Raw genomic sequence first — 13,250 nt, forward strand, 5'->3', positions numbered from 1 at the left:
GGGAGAATCTTAATTACCCTCCTTGGTGTCAAAGTAACGTGTGTGTGTGTGTGTGTGTGTGTGTGTGTGTGTACAGACATTTGGATCTAAGGTTGCAGTTTTACACACCAAGGCAGCCTGGCTTTTCTGGTACATCTGCAGCCTCCCTGCTCAGCAATGGCTGACAGCAAGAATGGCAGCCTCCACACAGAGCTGGGGGGGAGGAGGGGCAGGAACGCCAGGTCTCCATAGCAACCGTGAGGCAGGCGCCGTGTTGTGGTGATGTGTAAGTACACACAGATGTTGGCGACTCCCCACTAGCTTAAATGGGAGAACTTCAAAGGTTCATCAGCTTCGAAGCCACAGGTCTCCAGGAGCGCCCCCTCTCTCCCCCCCCCCCGCCTTCCCTGTTAATGGGGCGCCTGCCAAGCCGGTGATAGCGTCACATTAAACACTTGAGCATCACTAACGGGTTGATGAGATTTTCCATACTCAGACAACTGGGGAGGCTGGAGACCGAGAAGAGCTGGGGGTTGCAGACCTGAGCCGCCCTGCCCAGCTCACCCCTTGGTTGGGGTTGTTCAGTGTGGGGCTCACAGGAGGGCTCTTCAACAGCACACTGTGTCCCGGAGAGAAAGAACAGAGGAAATAAATCAGGACCTAGCGCTGCCAATCCTGGCAGGAAGCCGAGGAGGTGACCCGGCAGACTCAGAGCAGGTAGCCTCGGCCAGCCTGGGACAGCTGGCTGCACCTCCTTCCTTCTGTCCCCTCTCCCCACCCCCACCCTCCAGCCACTAGCCAGGAGCAGGTGCCAAACCCAGAGGCCAGGCCTCTGTGACAGTGAATTTGCCTTTCCCCACAAATGTTGGCATAGAGCAGACCCTCAGTCCAGAGCTGTGGAATAAATGCATGAACAAAGGCCCATGTGAATGAGTGTATTCCCCGGAACCCCCTGAAATCCACCTGACCTTTAGCTAGTGTGCCTTGTGCTGCTACGGCCGGGCAGGCGTTCGTGGCCTGTGGGCTCAGCAATGAGTGTCGGGAAGGGCAGCCTGAGATTCCTTAGGCCCTCTCACTCACTGGCCAGCATCTGATGCCCTGCAAGGGCATGCCAGGGTCATGGGGGAAGGGCCAGCCCGTGGCAATCCTCCCATGGTCATTGGCCAGCCTCACAGGGACCAGAGAGTGGGCCGGAGTCAGGGCTGTGCAGGGCAGCGCCGTCTGAGGCTCCTTGCCCAGCCCTAGCTGGCCGTGAATTTCATCAGTTTTCATGTCCCATTTCCACCACCTGGCCAATCCTTACCCCTGTGGCCCCTGGTCCCGATTTGAAGAGGTTATCTGATTGGCCGTTCAGACATTGGCTGCCCCTAGTCAGGTGTCAGCCTTGGTCCACAGCTACGATTGACCTCAGGTTTGGGGGTACAGCCGTGTGGTCCCTGAATGCGGCTGGCCCCATGCCTCAGGCCTCAGCAGGCCAGAGAAGGGTCATGTCTCTAAAAAGAGTCGTTTGGATGGGGCAGTGACTGTTGACACAGCCAGAGCAGCCCCAGGGTAGCCAGGGAGGCTCAGCCCTCGGAAATACAGATCTTTCCCCCAGGAGGCACTGAATAAATACTTAATAAATGCAAAAGCCTTGCTCAGAGACAAGGAAGCATCGGCAGCGCAAACATCAGCACTAACTGAACCCCACGGTTTTTTCACTCCCCCGACTTACCTCCCCCAGGACCTGGGGGAGTTTTCTTGAACACAAATGTTTGATTTTACTTTGTTATCCTCAGCACGTGGTCTGGTGGCTGACATATAGTAGATATGCTGTGGTGCTTGTGGGGTGGATGATAGGCAGGTGATAATGATGGATGGGGAACTGGAGGGAGGGAGACATGGAAAGATAGTAGCTGGATGGCAGATGGATGATGGATGGATGGATGATGGATGGATTGTGGATGGAACGGTGATGGATGGGTAAATGAATGGATGGGCAGATGCAGGTATGCATGGATATAAACTAAGTCCAATCACTGTCACCTTTCCTTCCTTGCAAGGGGCTTGAACTCTGGGCCTGGGCACTGTCCCTCAGCTCTTCAGCTCAAGGCTAGCGCTCTACCACTTGAGCCACAGCACCACTTCCAGTTTTCTGGTGGTTTATTGGGGATAAGAATTTCATGGACTTTCCTGCCTGGGCTGGCTTTGAACCGCGATCCTCAGATCTCAGCCTCCTGAGTAAGCTAGGATTATAGGTGCGACCCACCAGCACCTATCTTTTATTCAACATTTGTGTCATTCAAGTTTAGTACAGGGCTCTGTGTCAGGGCCCAAGAGACACATGAATAAAACAAATACGCAAGGTTTCAAGAGCATGGCCTTGGGGACCTGAGGTCCTGGGTTCAAACCTAGGATGTTGCGGGACTGCGGCATGACTCCCTGCCCTGGCTTTAGTGAAGCAGGGATGCTGTCTGTGTCCACCGCACGCGGCTCCTGGATTAGAGGAGCTGGCAGATGCTCCGTGCTGACACAGAGCGGGCAGAGACGGGAGCCCTGGCTGCCCTCGCCCCTCGCAGACACACAGACACACAAGGGTCGCTCTGTAGGTGCATGAATTTCAGAGGTCCAACACAGGCTCCTTCTCACCGCGTTTGTCTGAGGTCAGAAGCAGGAAGTAAGACAGAAGACTGGGGCCAGGACGGTCCTGGGCTAGCAGGGTGCCTGGGCCCAGGCTTAGAACACGACAGGTCTTTGGGATGGCTGACAGGAGGAGGGTTGAGTTTCAGGCTGCTTGGCCCCAGGCCCCGCAGTGCCCTTTCCCTTGGCTTGTGAGGATCCAGACAGTAGCCTGGTCCCCTGGGCCACGCCCCCAGCCCCCCCCCCCCCGTGGCCCAAGTTGTCTCCCACAATGGCACCTGCCCCGAAATAGCTGCCCACATGAGGACCGGAGAAAGGCAGAGATTAGAGCCTGGGGGAGGAGGGGGAGGGCAGGGGACACAAGGAGAAAGGGAGGGGAGTGTGCGGCATCAGGTGATCTGCCGCCGGCATCCAGGAGGGTATAAAAACACCTTTGGACGGGGCAGCTTCAAACCCTGGCTGCCTGGCCCGGACACCGCGCAGTCAACCCACACATCGCTCTTCTTGCCTTCCTCAGACGCCATCATGGGGCTCAGCGACGGGGAGTGGCAGCTGGTGCTGAACGTCTGGGGGAAGGTGGAGGCCGATCTGGCGGGCAATGGGCAGGAAGTCCTCATCAGGTAAAAGGAAGCGATCCCTGGGTCCCACTCACCTACAGTACCCCAAAGATCACAGATGCTCAATTGAAAGGTAGACCAGTTGTCCCAGGCAGAGGAAGCTCAAACTTCCTAGGCTGTGTTCCTTTTCTTGTGCACAAAGGGATTGGATTCAGGAAAGGAAAAGGATTCCACCCAGGCTAATAGCAACAGCTGGAAGAAACTTAAGGTTCAGACCCTGCAAGCCTGGAACCCACCAGGCTTGGAACTGTAGGTAATCTAGCCACCTAACTGAGGGTTCAGAGAGGAAATGACACCACCACCCCCCAACCACAAGCCCACTAAAGTCCATAAATGTCCAGGCTGAAAAGATATGGTCTTCAAAATGAGGCCCCTCTGTATCTAGGTTTGGCTCTATTTCTGAGCAGCTGTGTGACCTTGGGGAAGATTCTCAACCTCTCTGAGCCTCAGTTTCTTTCTTGTCTAATGAAGGGAAAATAGCTGTAGAAGTGAGCATTACAGGGCTGGGAAGGTGGCTCAGTGGTAGAGTGCTTGCCTTGCATGCATGAGGCCCTGGGTTCAATTCCCTAGAACCACATAAGCAAAAAGAAAAAAAAGCCAGAAGTGGCACTGTGGCTCAAGTGGTAGAGCGCTAGCCTTGAGCTGAAGAGCTGAGAGACAGCGCCCAGGCCCAGAGTTCAGGCCCCATGACCAGACCCCCCCAAAAAAGAATGAAGAAGTGAGCATTACATATGTTTGGTAGGAGCAGGTCTGGTTGCTGACATACAATGAATTCTAGAAATATTCATTAACTATTACAAATGCTGAGCCCTGTAAGGCCTATTTGCTACCTGCGGTATTGAGTATGTCTCCAATTTGAAAGCTTGAATGGTCTCCAAACTTCTTATAAAGGAGTTCTGCATAGTCTTCCCCCCACCCCAAATCCCAAATAGTGAGTAGAGGATGCTGGTGCGGGGTTCCCCCCCCACACCCCCAGCCTTCTCTCACATCTGGGCAGCTCAGAACGCAGATCGAGGGCCTACTGGACTGTGGCGGTCGGCAGCTCTGCTTCTGGGGGAAGCAGGCCCTGGCTTGCCCCGGTGTGTCCCTGAAGTTCACATTTGCAAAGCAGTGTCTCCCCATTTGTGAGCAGAGCAAGTCTCCATCCTGACTCCTGGTCCCTTCCACCCCGGGGCTGCTTGGGGGTGGCTGGGGGGCAAAGCGATCTGGAATCACAGCTCTCAGGGCTCCATGGCAGAATCCGGGAAGGAGAGCCAGCTTCCTGTTGTCTGGCTGGCTGGTGTCCTAGACGGCTCCCCTCCACCTTCTTCCCTGCCCTCCCTGTCAGAGGCCCCGGGGCCGGGACAGGCCCCACCAAGCAGCCCTCCGTGGGGCATTGTCCGAGATGTGAGATCCGGGCCGCCCCCCGTGCCTAGGCCCGGTGCGGGGCGGCTCATCCTCCGTGCTGCGGACGCAGTCAGGACTGCATGGGAGGGGAAGACGGACTGGGCCGAGCGGCAGCCCTGCCCGCCTCAAGGCCTCAGCTTGTGCAACCTCCGGGCACCGTTCCCTCCCTCCTGGGCAGAGCAGCGAGGCTGCCAGGGGCCTGTGACGCCCGCCCGAGACAGAGGGCTCCGGAAGGTTCCAAGGGGTGCCATGTATCTCAAGCTGTGGGGGGAGGTCTCCCCCCTCCAGGGCCCCCACTGGGGTCTACTCTTGGGTGCTAACTCCAGGCAGGAGCTGATCTCTTGGTTTTTTGTTTTGTTTTGTTTTTTCATTTTTGCCAGTCCTGGGGCTTGAACTCAGAGCCTGGGCGCTATCCCCGAACCTCTTTGTGCTCAAGGCTAGTGCTCTTCCCCTTGAACCACAGCGCAGAGCAACTTCCAGCTGTTTCTGAGTTATTTATTGGAGATAAGAGTCTCATGGACATTCCTGTCCAGGCTGGCTTTGAACCACGATCCTCAACTCTCAGCCTCCTGAGTAGATGGGATGACAGGCGTGAGCCAAGGGTGTCTGGCTCGGAGCTGCCCTCTTGGTCTGGTCTAGATGCTGAGCCTGGCCTTCGTGATGGTCTTGGCAAGGTCAATGCCCCAATGCCCTGCCTTTTAACAAAAGTGAGCGTTCTGCTACATGATGGTGAGTGTGAACTGCCGAAGTCTCACTACCAGGCACAGGCCACCAGGGCCCAGACGCTGGGCAGCGGCTGCAGCTCCTGACTAACTCCAGAGGAGAGGGTGAAGGGCGGGCAGAGGGCGGCTGTGGGGGAGGGGGCGGGCCCTGCCTCACAGTGCCTGCCCAGACCCTTTCCACTTTATTGGTTTGTGCATTTCTGTTGGGTCTAAAGGTTTCAAGGCTGAGGAAAGTTTGCAAACCGCCGCTGGTGGCCATAACCACCGAGCCCCACCATGATCAGCCAGCCCATGCCAGCTCCAGGTGTCTGCCTGATCTACCTTTGTTGTTGTTGTCAGTCATGGGGTTTGAACTCTGAGCCTGGGCACTATCCACGAGCTCTTCAGCTCAAGGTGAAGTGCTCTAAAACTTGAGCCATAGCACCACTTCCGGTTTTCTGGTGCTTAACTGGAGATAAGGGTCTCACAGACTTTCCTGCCCAGGCTGGCTTTGAACCCCCTTCCTCAGATCTTAGCCTCTTGAGTAGCTGGGATTTCAGGTGTGAGCCACCAGTGCCCAGCAAGGGTCCACTGGAACTCATTTAAACCTTAGGAGGTATTGTCATCATCATCATCATCATCATCACCACGCTGAACAGAGAGGTTAAGTCACACAGTGTGAGGGCGCTGGGGACTCAAGTTCAGGCCATGTGAATGGCGCCTCTCTGCTCCTGAGGGTTCTGTTACAGGCCCCAAGGGGACCTCCCTGGGGGTGGGCTTTTCCCAGAGAATCTAAAGGGTTTCTGTGGCTCTGTATCAGTGTCCAGGGTCCCACTGGGTGTCCCATTGGCCTCCATTCAGAAGTCGGCCCCCCTCCCCCCTAACCCCTTCCCCTCCCCAGTGTGGTACCACATCTATAGGGCTGGGGCCTCTGGGCCTCTGGCGGGGCTGGGACTCCATGGCTGGCCAGCGAGCCTGCGCTCCCTCTGGAGAAGCAGGGACAAGGCCTCCACCCCGGCCCTTTTGGTTTACTTATGTGTGAGTCAAGACCCAGAAAGGGCGTGTGATTTCTTCAGTGTCACACAGCACACAGAAGCCAGAGCTGGGCCCAGAACTTCATAACCCTAGACCCCAGGGAGCCTCGATCCCCCTGTGCCTCAGGCCTCTGATCCTTGGCCCTCCGTGCCTCTTTCTCCTTCCAGCTTCCTGACCTTGGGCCTCGCCCTGGGGTGCCAGGTCTCCCATCTGTCAGCACGCATCCAAGGATCATTGTCGCCCAATAATAATAGTCAGGAGCTCAGGGACCCTTGGATGAAGGTGGTGGAGACAAGCTGTCTGTGACGTACGCGGCTTTGGACGCGGCCCCGGTGTGACTCAGGGACACTGGCCACGGCTGTGGACGGCCCTGGCACTGCGTCCCCCTAGGAGCACAGAGCTCGTCCCCCAAGGGAGGCTCTGGACCCGTCACCCCGCGCCCTCCACGCACACGTGCATCTGCCTACGTGACTCTTCCCTCACGGCCGGACATGCTCGTGCAGCCATGCAGCACGCATGCGTACACTGGGGACTGCCCATTTCAGGTTGCACGTGAATGTCTCGCTGTGACCGTGATAAAGCCTGGAACTTGACAGCCTCCTGCCTGGGCCTCTGAGCACTGGCCTCAGGCTGCCCATCCCTCCCGGCTGCCCCGCAGATGCTCCATGCATGCTTTGCAGGGGTTCTGCCCGGCTGGTGAGCCAGCAGCGGGGGTGGGGGGGAGCCACAGAGTCTGCCAGGCTGGCAACAGGACAGGAGGACAGAGCAGTAGACAGACAGGAGCCTGGGATCCTGCTGATCATCTCCTGGGCACAGCAGCTCAGGGCACAGACAAGTGTGTTTGTCACTGAGGCTGAGGCTCATGGTGTCAGCCAGGCACACCTGTGGCTCCCAGGGGTCCCCCAGCAGGTGGCACGGGCCCGTCACAGGCACAGGCAGGAGGCAGGAGGCTGCAGCCCCATGCCTGCCCGCGGGCCAGGATTGCCTTTGGAGCTGCTCAGCTCTTCTCACACAGCCCTGACTCCTCTGGTGACGTCACACCTCTGAGCCCGGGCTTCCTGTAAAATGGGGACAAGCGAATGGTGCTAAAGGGAGATATAGAAGGCGGCCGAGCACAGCAGAGGGCGTTTGAGCAATGCAGGGCTGCACAGCCCCAGTGCCCCAAACACCATGATGCACTCCACAGATAAATGTGGATCAAACAGGGCAAGCCCAGGCCACCAGCAGAGACGCCTTCGTCTGCCCCTCAGAGGCCGTGACCACGAAGCCATGTGTCCCACCTCCAGACGGCACGCAGCGCACGCGATCTCACTTCATCTTCTAGGGAGGGACAATTCATCTTCATTTCTCAGATGAGGAAGCCCAGGCCCAGGAAGGTGCACGGTCACACAGCCAGAAGGAGGGGAAGCTGGCCCGGACCCCGAGTCTGGCCACCTGCAGACACCGCTGCACAATCCCCGCATCTCACGCCAGTCCCTCTTTTGTCCCCCAGGCTCTTTAAAAACCACTCTGAGACCCTGGAGAAGTTCGACAAGTTCAAGAACCTGAAGTCGGAGGATGAGATGAAGGCGTCCGAGGACCTGAAGAAGCACGGCACCACCGTGCTCACCGCCCTGGGTGGCATCCTGAAGAAGAAGGGGCAGCACGAGGCGGAGATCAAGCCCCTGGCCCAGTCCCATGCCACTAAGCACAAGATCCCCATGGCGTACCTGGAGGTAGGGGGCCGCAGGCAGGAGAGGGCGGGAAGGGCCTCAAGGGACTCAGGGTTCAAGTCTCAGCTTGCCTCCTCACGGCTCGGTGGGCTGGCCCCCTGTTTTGTCTCCTCCTGAGACCCCAGACCACAAACAGCAGGGCAGATGTCATGTCTTCTGTTCTCATGGGAACAAGGGATGGGAACTCCGGCATGCAACTTCCAACCTCTCCACAAATAGCAGCCTTTTCCTACCCACCCACTGCACAGATGAAGAGACTGTGGCCTAGCAAGGGTGGAGTGTTTTGTTTTGTAAGCCGTGGGGCTTGAACTCTGGGCCTGGGCGCTGTCCCTGTGCTCTTCAGCTCAAGGCGAGCACTCTACCACTTGAGCCACAGCACCATTTCCGGTTTTCTGGTGGTTCATTGGAGATAGGAGTCTCACAGACTTTCCTGCCCAGGCTGGCTTTGAACTGCGATCCTCAGATCTCAGCCTCCTGAGTAGCTAGGATGACAGGCGTGAGCCATGGGTGCCCAGTCCCTTCATTCTTTATGGAAGGCCCACACATGCCACCAGACACTGAAATGAGAGGGAGGCCCAGACAGAGGACGCAGAGGGAGGCAGGCGCGAGGCGGCTCCTGTTTCGGATGTCTGGACACCAGTGGCTCTGCTGCAGACATGGGGCAGACCCGGCGGTGGGGGGGGGGTGCGCTCCTCTCAGTCCCTGGTTTGCAGTGAAGTCACCCGGGGCAGGACAGAGCAGAGCCAGGAGACACCCCGCCCTCCAAGGGCAGTGCTCACCTCCACCCCCCAGTGAAATGGCTTTGACAGACTTCAGTGGCCTTCAGATGCCCACGCAGGATCCCACTGCATCCAGGGGACGCTGTGTGGCCATCCCCGGCGCTCACCCCACCCCCACCCCAGCCCTGGGACCGGTTCTGCCAGTTCCCTGCCATCCCCCTGCTCTGTGACCTCGGGCTGGCCACCTGCCTGTCCCCTCTGTGAAGTGTTGCTGCTTGGTGCGGCAGCCTGGGCTACAGTTGGGACCAAGTCCCTATTCAAGGTAGAGCAGCCCAGTGACCTTTTACATCCGGGTCTTTCACTGCAGTCCTAGGCTGTAGAGCTGTGGACCCGCCCCTACACTCCTGGTCATTCCAGAGGCCGCCCTTCCCCTCCTCTCCCCTCCCTTCCCCTTCACCCATCCTCTCCCGCCACCCGGATGTGTGTCACACATTGCTGCCCCAAGACAGAAAGGGTCCCTGTCCCACCCAGCCAAAGCCACAGAAAGAAAACACACACTAAAGCAAGTTTCCTTCTAGACTTCCTGACTGCAGAAGCCTGGGTAGAGCTGCATCTACAGCACCCCCTTCTGCAGCCCATGTTGGAGGCATGGCCCTTTCTTTTCCTCCATTCTCCACCCCCAGTGGCAGTTGGGCAACAAGGCAGGAGGACAGGGGACAAGAGCCAGTGCCAGAGTCACCCCCAGGTCCAGATGCCCCTTCCAGGCCTCATGACCTCAGCACACAGCTTCATTTCCCCGTGCCTCGGTTTCTCCACCTGCAAAGCAAGGGTGGCCGTGTCTGTGTCCCAGCGTGGTGGGGTTTGAAGGAGCTGAGCTGTGGAGACCACACTGCTGGCCCAAGCTTGTCCCTTATGCCGACCGTCCCCCTCTCGTCCCCTCCCTGCAGTTCATCTCTGAAGCCATCATCGAGGTCCTGAAATGCAAGTACCCCGGGGACTTCGGGGCCGATGCCCAGGGCGCCATGAGCAAGGCTCTGGAGCTGTTCCGGAACGACATCGCGGCCAAGTACAAGGAGCTGGGGTTCCAGGGCTAGGCCCGGCCATCCCCGGCCCGCTGGGGTCCCCAGGCCCAGGCCCAGGGGACTGAATGTCTTGTAGCCATGTAGTGTGTGCAGAGTGACCTAGCTTAGCAGAGGTGGGCAGAGGAGGAAGGCAGGGGGCTTCCGCCCCCCCCCCCCACGTCACCGCCCGGGGTGCATGGCCCTGACTCACTAAATCCAATCTGGGCCTTTCTGATCTTCAAAGCAGCCCCTCCCCCATCCTCACCTTTCACCCCCAACCCCAGCCACTCACCAGCGTCACTGACCCCTCGCCCCACCAGAGACAGCAGGACGTCCCTTTGGCAGAGGAGGCGGGCTGCAGGGCCGGCCGCAGGCAGAAGGGACAGCCAGCGGGAAGCAGCAAATACACTCGCAAGTCTTGGGGTGACTTGCCTGTTTTAATAAATGGCTCTGTGACTTCTCAGTCTCTGCCTGGCCTTTCTGTCCCTTACAGCAGGGAAGCGTCCACGCAGGGGGACGAGGCCAGAGCCTGAGGCCACCACCTAGCATCAGCACTCACTGGGCACTGGGACAGGGAGGGAGGAGCCTCCACCGGGGCCCCAGGGAGCATTGTGTTGGGGACAAATGACTTTGGCAACACAGAGACCAGTGCCCGGTGCCCAGGCTGTGGGAACTCAGAAGAGCGCAGCAGGTCAAGGGTGATGATGGCCAGGTGGTCACAGGGCCAGAAGATCAGGGCCAGCAAGTGGGTGGAATAGGGCGGAGCTGCTGGGTGGAGATGGCTCACACCCTAATACACTGTTTATGGGGCCCCTGCATTGGAGGGGCCATCTGCACCCCTTTACTCCAGCTTTGGGAGCCCTTCTGCTCCAGGAGGGGCCTGGGCAGGAGCGGGGAGGGGAAAGGGGGAAGAAGGGAGGGGAGGAGGAGAAGCCTAGGGAGGAAGGGAGGAGGGAGGGGAAGGAAGGGGAGAAGGCAGAGAAGCCCTGAGATCCTGGGTCCTGGAGATAAATTTCAGTTTTGTTTTTGTTTCTTTTTTTTTTTTTGTCACTCATAGGGCTTGAACTCTGAGCTTGGGCACTATCCCTGTGCTCTTCAGCTCAAGGCAAGTGCTCTACCACTTGAGCCACAGCACCACTTCCAGTTTTCTAGTGGTTTATTGGAGATAAGAGTCTCACAGATGTTCCTGCCGGGGCTGGCTTTGAACCGCCATCCTTAGATCTCAGCCTCCTGAATAGCTAGGATTACAGGCGTGAGCCACTGGCGCCCGGTGAAATTTCAGTTTTGTGCTTAGTTACCCGATTGGATGTCAGAGAAACTTCTAGACTTGGAGGATGCTCTGAAGAAGTGAGATTGGGTTTGTCCCTGGGCAGTTGGTATTTTTGTTGGGGGAACATGTGTGTGTGTGTGTGTGTGTGTGTGTGTGTGTGTGCACGTGCGCGTGCGGGCAGGCATGCATGCGCACATGAGAGACAGAGACAGAAGAAAATGAAGGGAAATGGGTTGCCGTTGCTTCCACATTGGCTGAACAAACCTGCGTGGTAGAGCCCGGCCTCTCCCTGGCTGTGAGCCTTTCGCGCTGCCCCTGCTTTGCACCTGGGCAGCCATAGTTAACTGAGCTCAGTTTTATCCAAGGTTTTCCTCAGTCCCGGTGGGCTTTGGAAAATTCTAGAGGTACCCTAGGGGACTTAGGGGTGTAGCAGTGTGAATGTTTGGTGTCCTGGGTGGACAGGGGAGGTGCCTCATCCCAGATCTTCTGGAGGGTTCCCGAGATTGAGGCACAGATTCCTCCTTGTTCCAATGCCTCTGAACCCATCTGAGCCTTGGCCCCTCCTCCAGGACTTGGCCTGGCTTATGCAGAGCTGCCCTGGACTGGTTGCGTGGGGTATACACTCTACAGCAATGCTTCACAGGGAGCGAATGAGGATGGATCTAGTGTGTTCCAAGCAACCGTGCAGCCTTTTACTTCATCCTAATCCACTTGACGGGAGCATTGTGGGAGCCAGTGGGTGCCCTTAGGGGTATTCTGAGAGCTGGTGGTTCGAAGGGTTTTCTTTGCTTAAGCATTACTCTTTCACCGCCTCCCACGGTGGGTTTGAGAAAAGCCTTCTCAAACCGGAGAAGCCAGGAAGCAATTTCCTCCCAGCCCTCCCGTCTCCTCCGTCCCTCCACCTCGCTGATGGTTTTCGCTCCCTCTGCTCTCTCAGGGCCCAGCTCTACTGCCCTGGGTTGTTTTGTTCCTTGAGGCTTGGGCACAGAAACACCTGCTAGTCTGGAAAGGTGAAGGCCAAAGGATGGGCGAAGTGGGAGGGAGGGAGGACAGATACAAGCTACTGATTTTTTTTTAATCATCCTGAATTGATCCTTCATTAATTTAGCAAATATTTGTTGATTGAAGATTAAGTGCCAGGCCCCACACTGACACACAGGTCACAGCTGTGAAAAAGCAGACATGGTCTCTGCCCTGCAGAAGCTTCCAGAAGCTTCCAGAGAATGGAGTGAAGAGGCAAAGAGCCTACTCTATGCTGGGGGGGGGCAGGGTGCAGAGGAGATTTGAGCAATGCAGAGGGGGGGTTTCCAGGACAGGGGAGGAGTTCTGAAATCTCACCCCTTGCTCCGTGAAGAATTCACACCTCACAGAACAGATCTCTACAAAGGGCAGCAGCCTTGGGGCACCCTAGAGAGCAGATGTACCTGAGGTACAGGGAGCCTGGAGACCGATGAAACTGAGGGCCCAGGTGTTTGGGGACTTGGGGACAAAGTTGGGGAGGCCTTTGAGGGCCCAGTCATGATGGCTTAACATCACCGAGTCAGGCAATGTGTGAGGGTTTGTGCTCATTGGCCTTCTGTTACTGTCACAAACACCTAAGAGAGAATCCGTTGGTAAACAGAAGTCGAGAGCAGGCTCACACCTGTAATCCTAGCTACTCAGGAGGCTGAGATCTGAGGCTTACTGTTCAAAGCTGACCTGGGCTGAAAAGTCCCAGAGAGACTCTTACCTCCAATGAACCCCCAGAAAACACTGGAAGTGGCGCTGTGGCTCAAAGTAGTAGAGTGCTGCTAGCCTTGAGCCAAAGAGCTCAGGGTCGGTACCCAGGCCCTGAGTTCAAACCCCACAACCAACAAAAGAAAGAGGGGGCGGGGGAGGGAGAAAGAGAAAGGCTGATTTTGCTTTAGCGCTCTGGAGCTTCAGGCCATGGTCACTGAGCCATGGTCACGCTTTGGGCCTGGGTCAAGGCAGCGCGTGGCGGACAGAGCTCATGGAGGAGGCAGCCACTCACCTCACAGCAAAAAGGAGCATGCGGGGGAATCCAGCATCCCACAGTCTGCTTGGAAGGCATGTCCCCACCAAACTACAACTCCCAGCAGGCTTCACCCCCAAGGGCTCCACCTCCTCCCTCCCAACAGCGCACACTGGGGA

General features: G+C 57.4%; 1 protein-coding gene across 1 annotated transcript; it reads left to right on the forward strand.

Moving 5' to 3' along the window:
* Positions 1-3,078: 3,078 nt before the first annotated feature.
* Positions 3,079-9,862, forward strand: Mb (myoglobin). The gene is made up of 3 exons (XM_013024841.1): positions 3,079-3,218; positions 7,830-8,052; positions 9,716-9,862. The coding sequence occupies exons 1-3, from the start codon at positions 3,124-3,126 to the stop codon at positions 9,860-9,862; spliced, it is 465 nt and encodes a 154-aa protein (XP_012880295.1). The 5' UTR covers positions 3,079-3,123.
* Positions 9,863-13,250: the final 3,388 nt, after the last annotated feature.

The sequence above is a fragment of the Dipodomys ordii genome, unplaced genomic scaffold, assembly GCF_000151885.1.
Source record: "Dipodomys ordii isolate 6190 unplaced genomic scaffold, Dord_2.0 Scaffold79, whole genome shotgun sequence".
NCBI lineage: Eukaryota > Metazoa > Chordata > Mammalia > Rodentia > Heteromyidae > Dipodomys > Dipodomys ordii.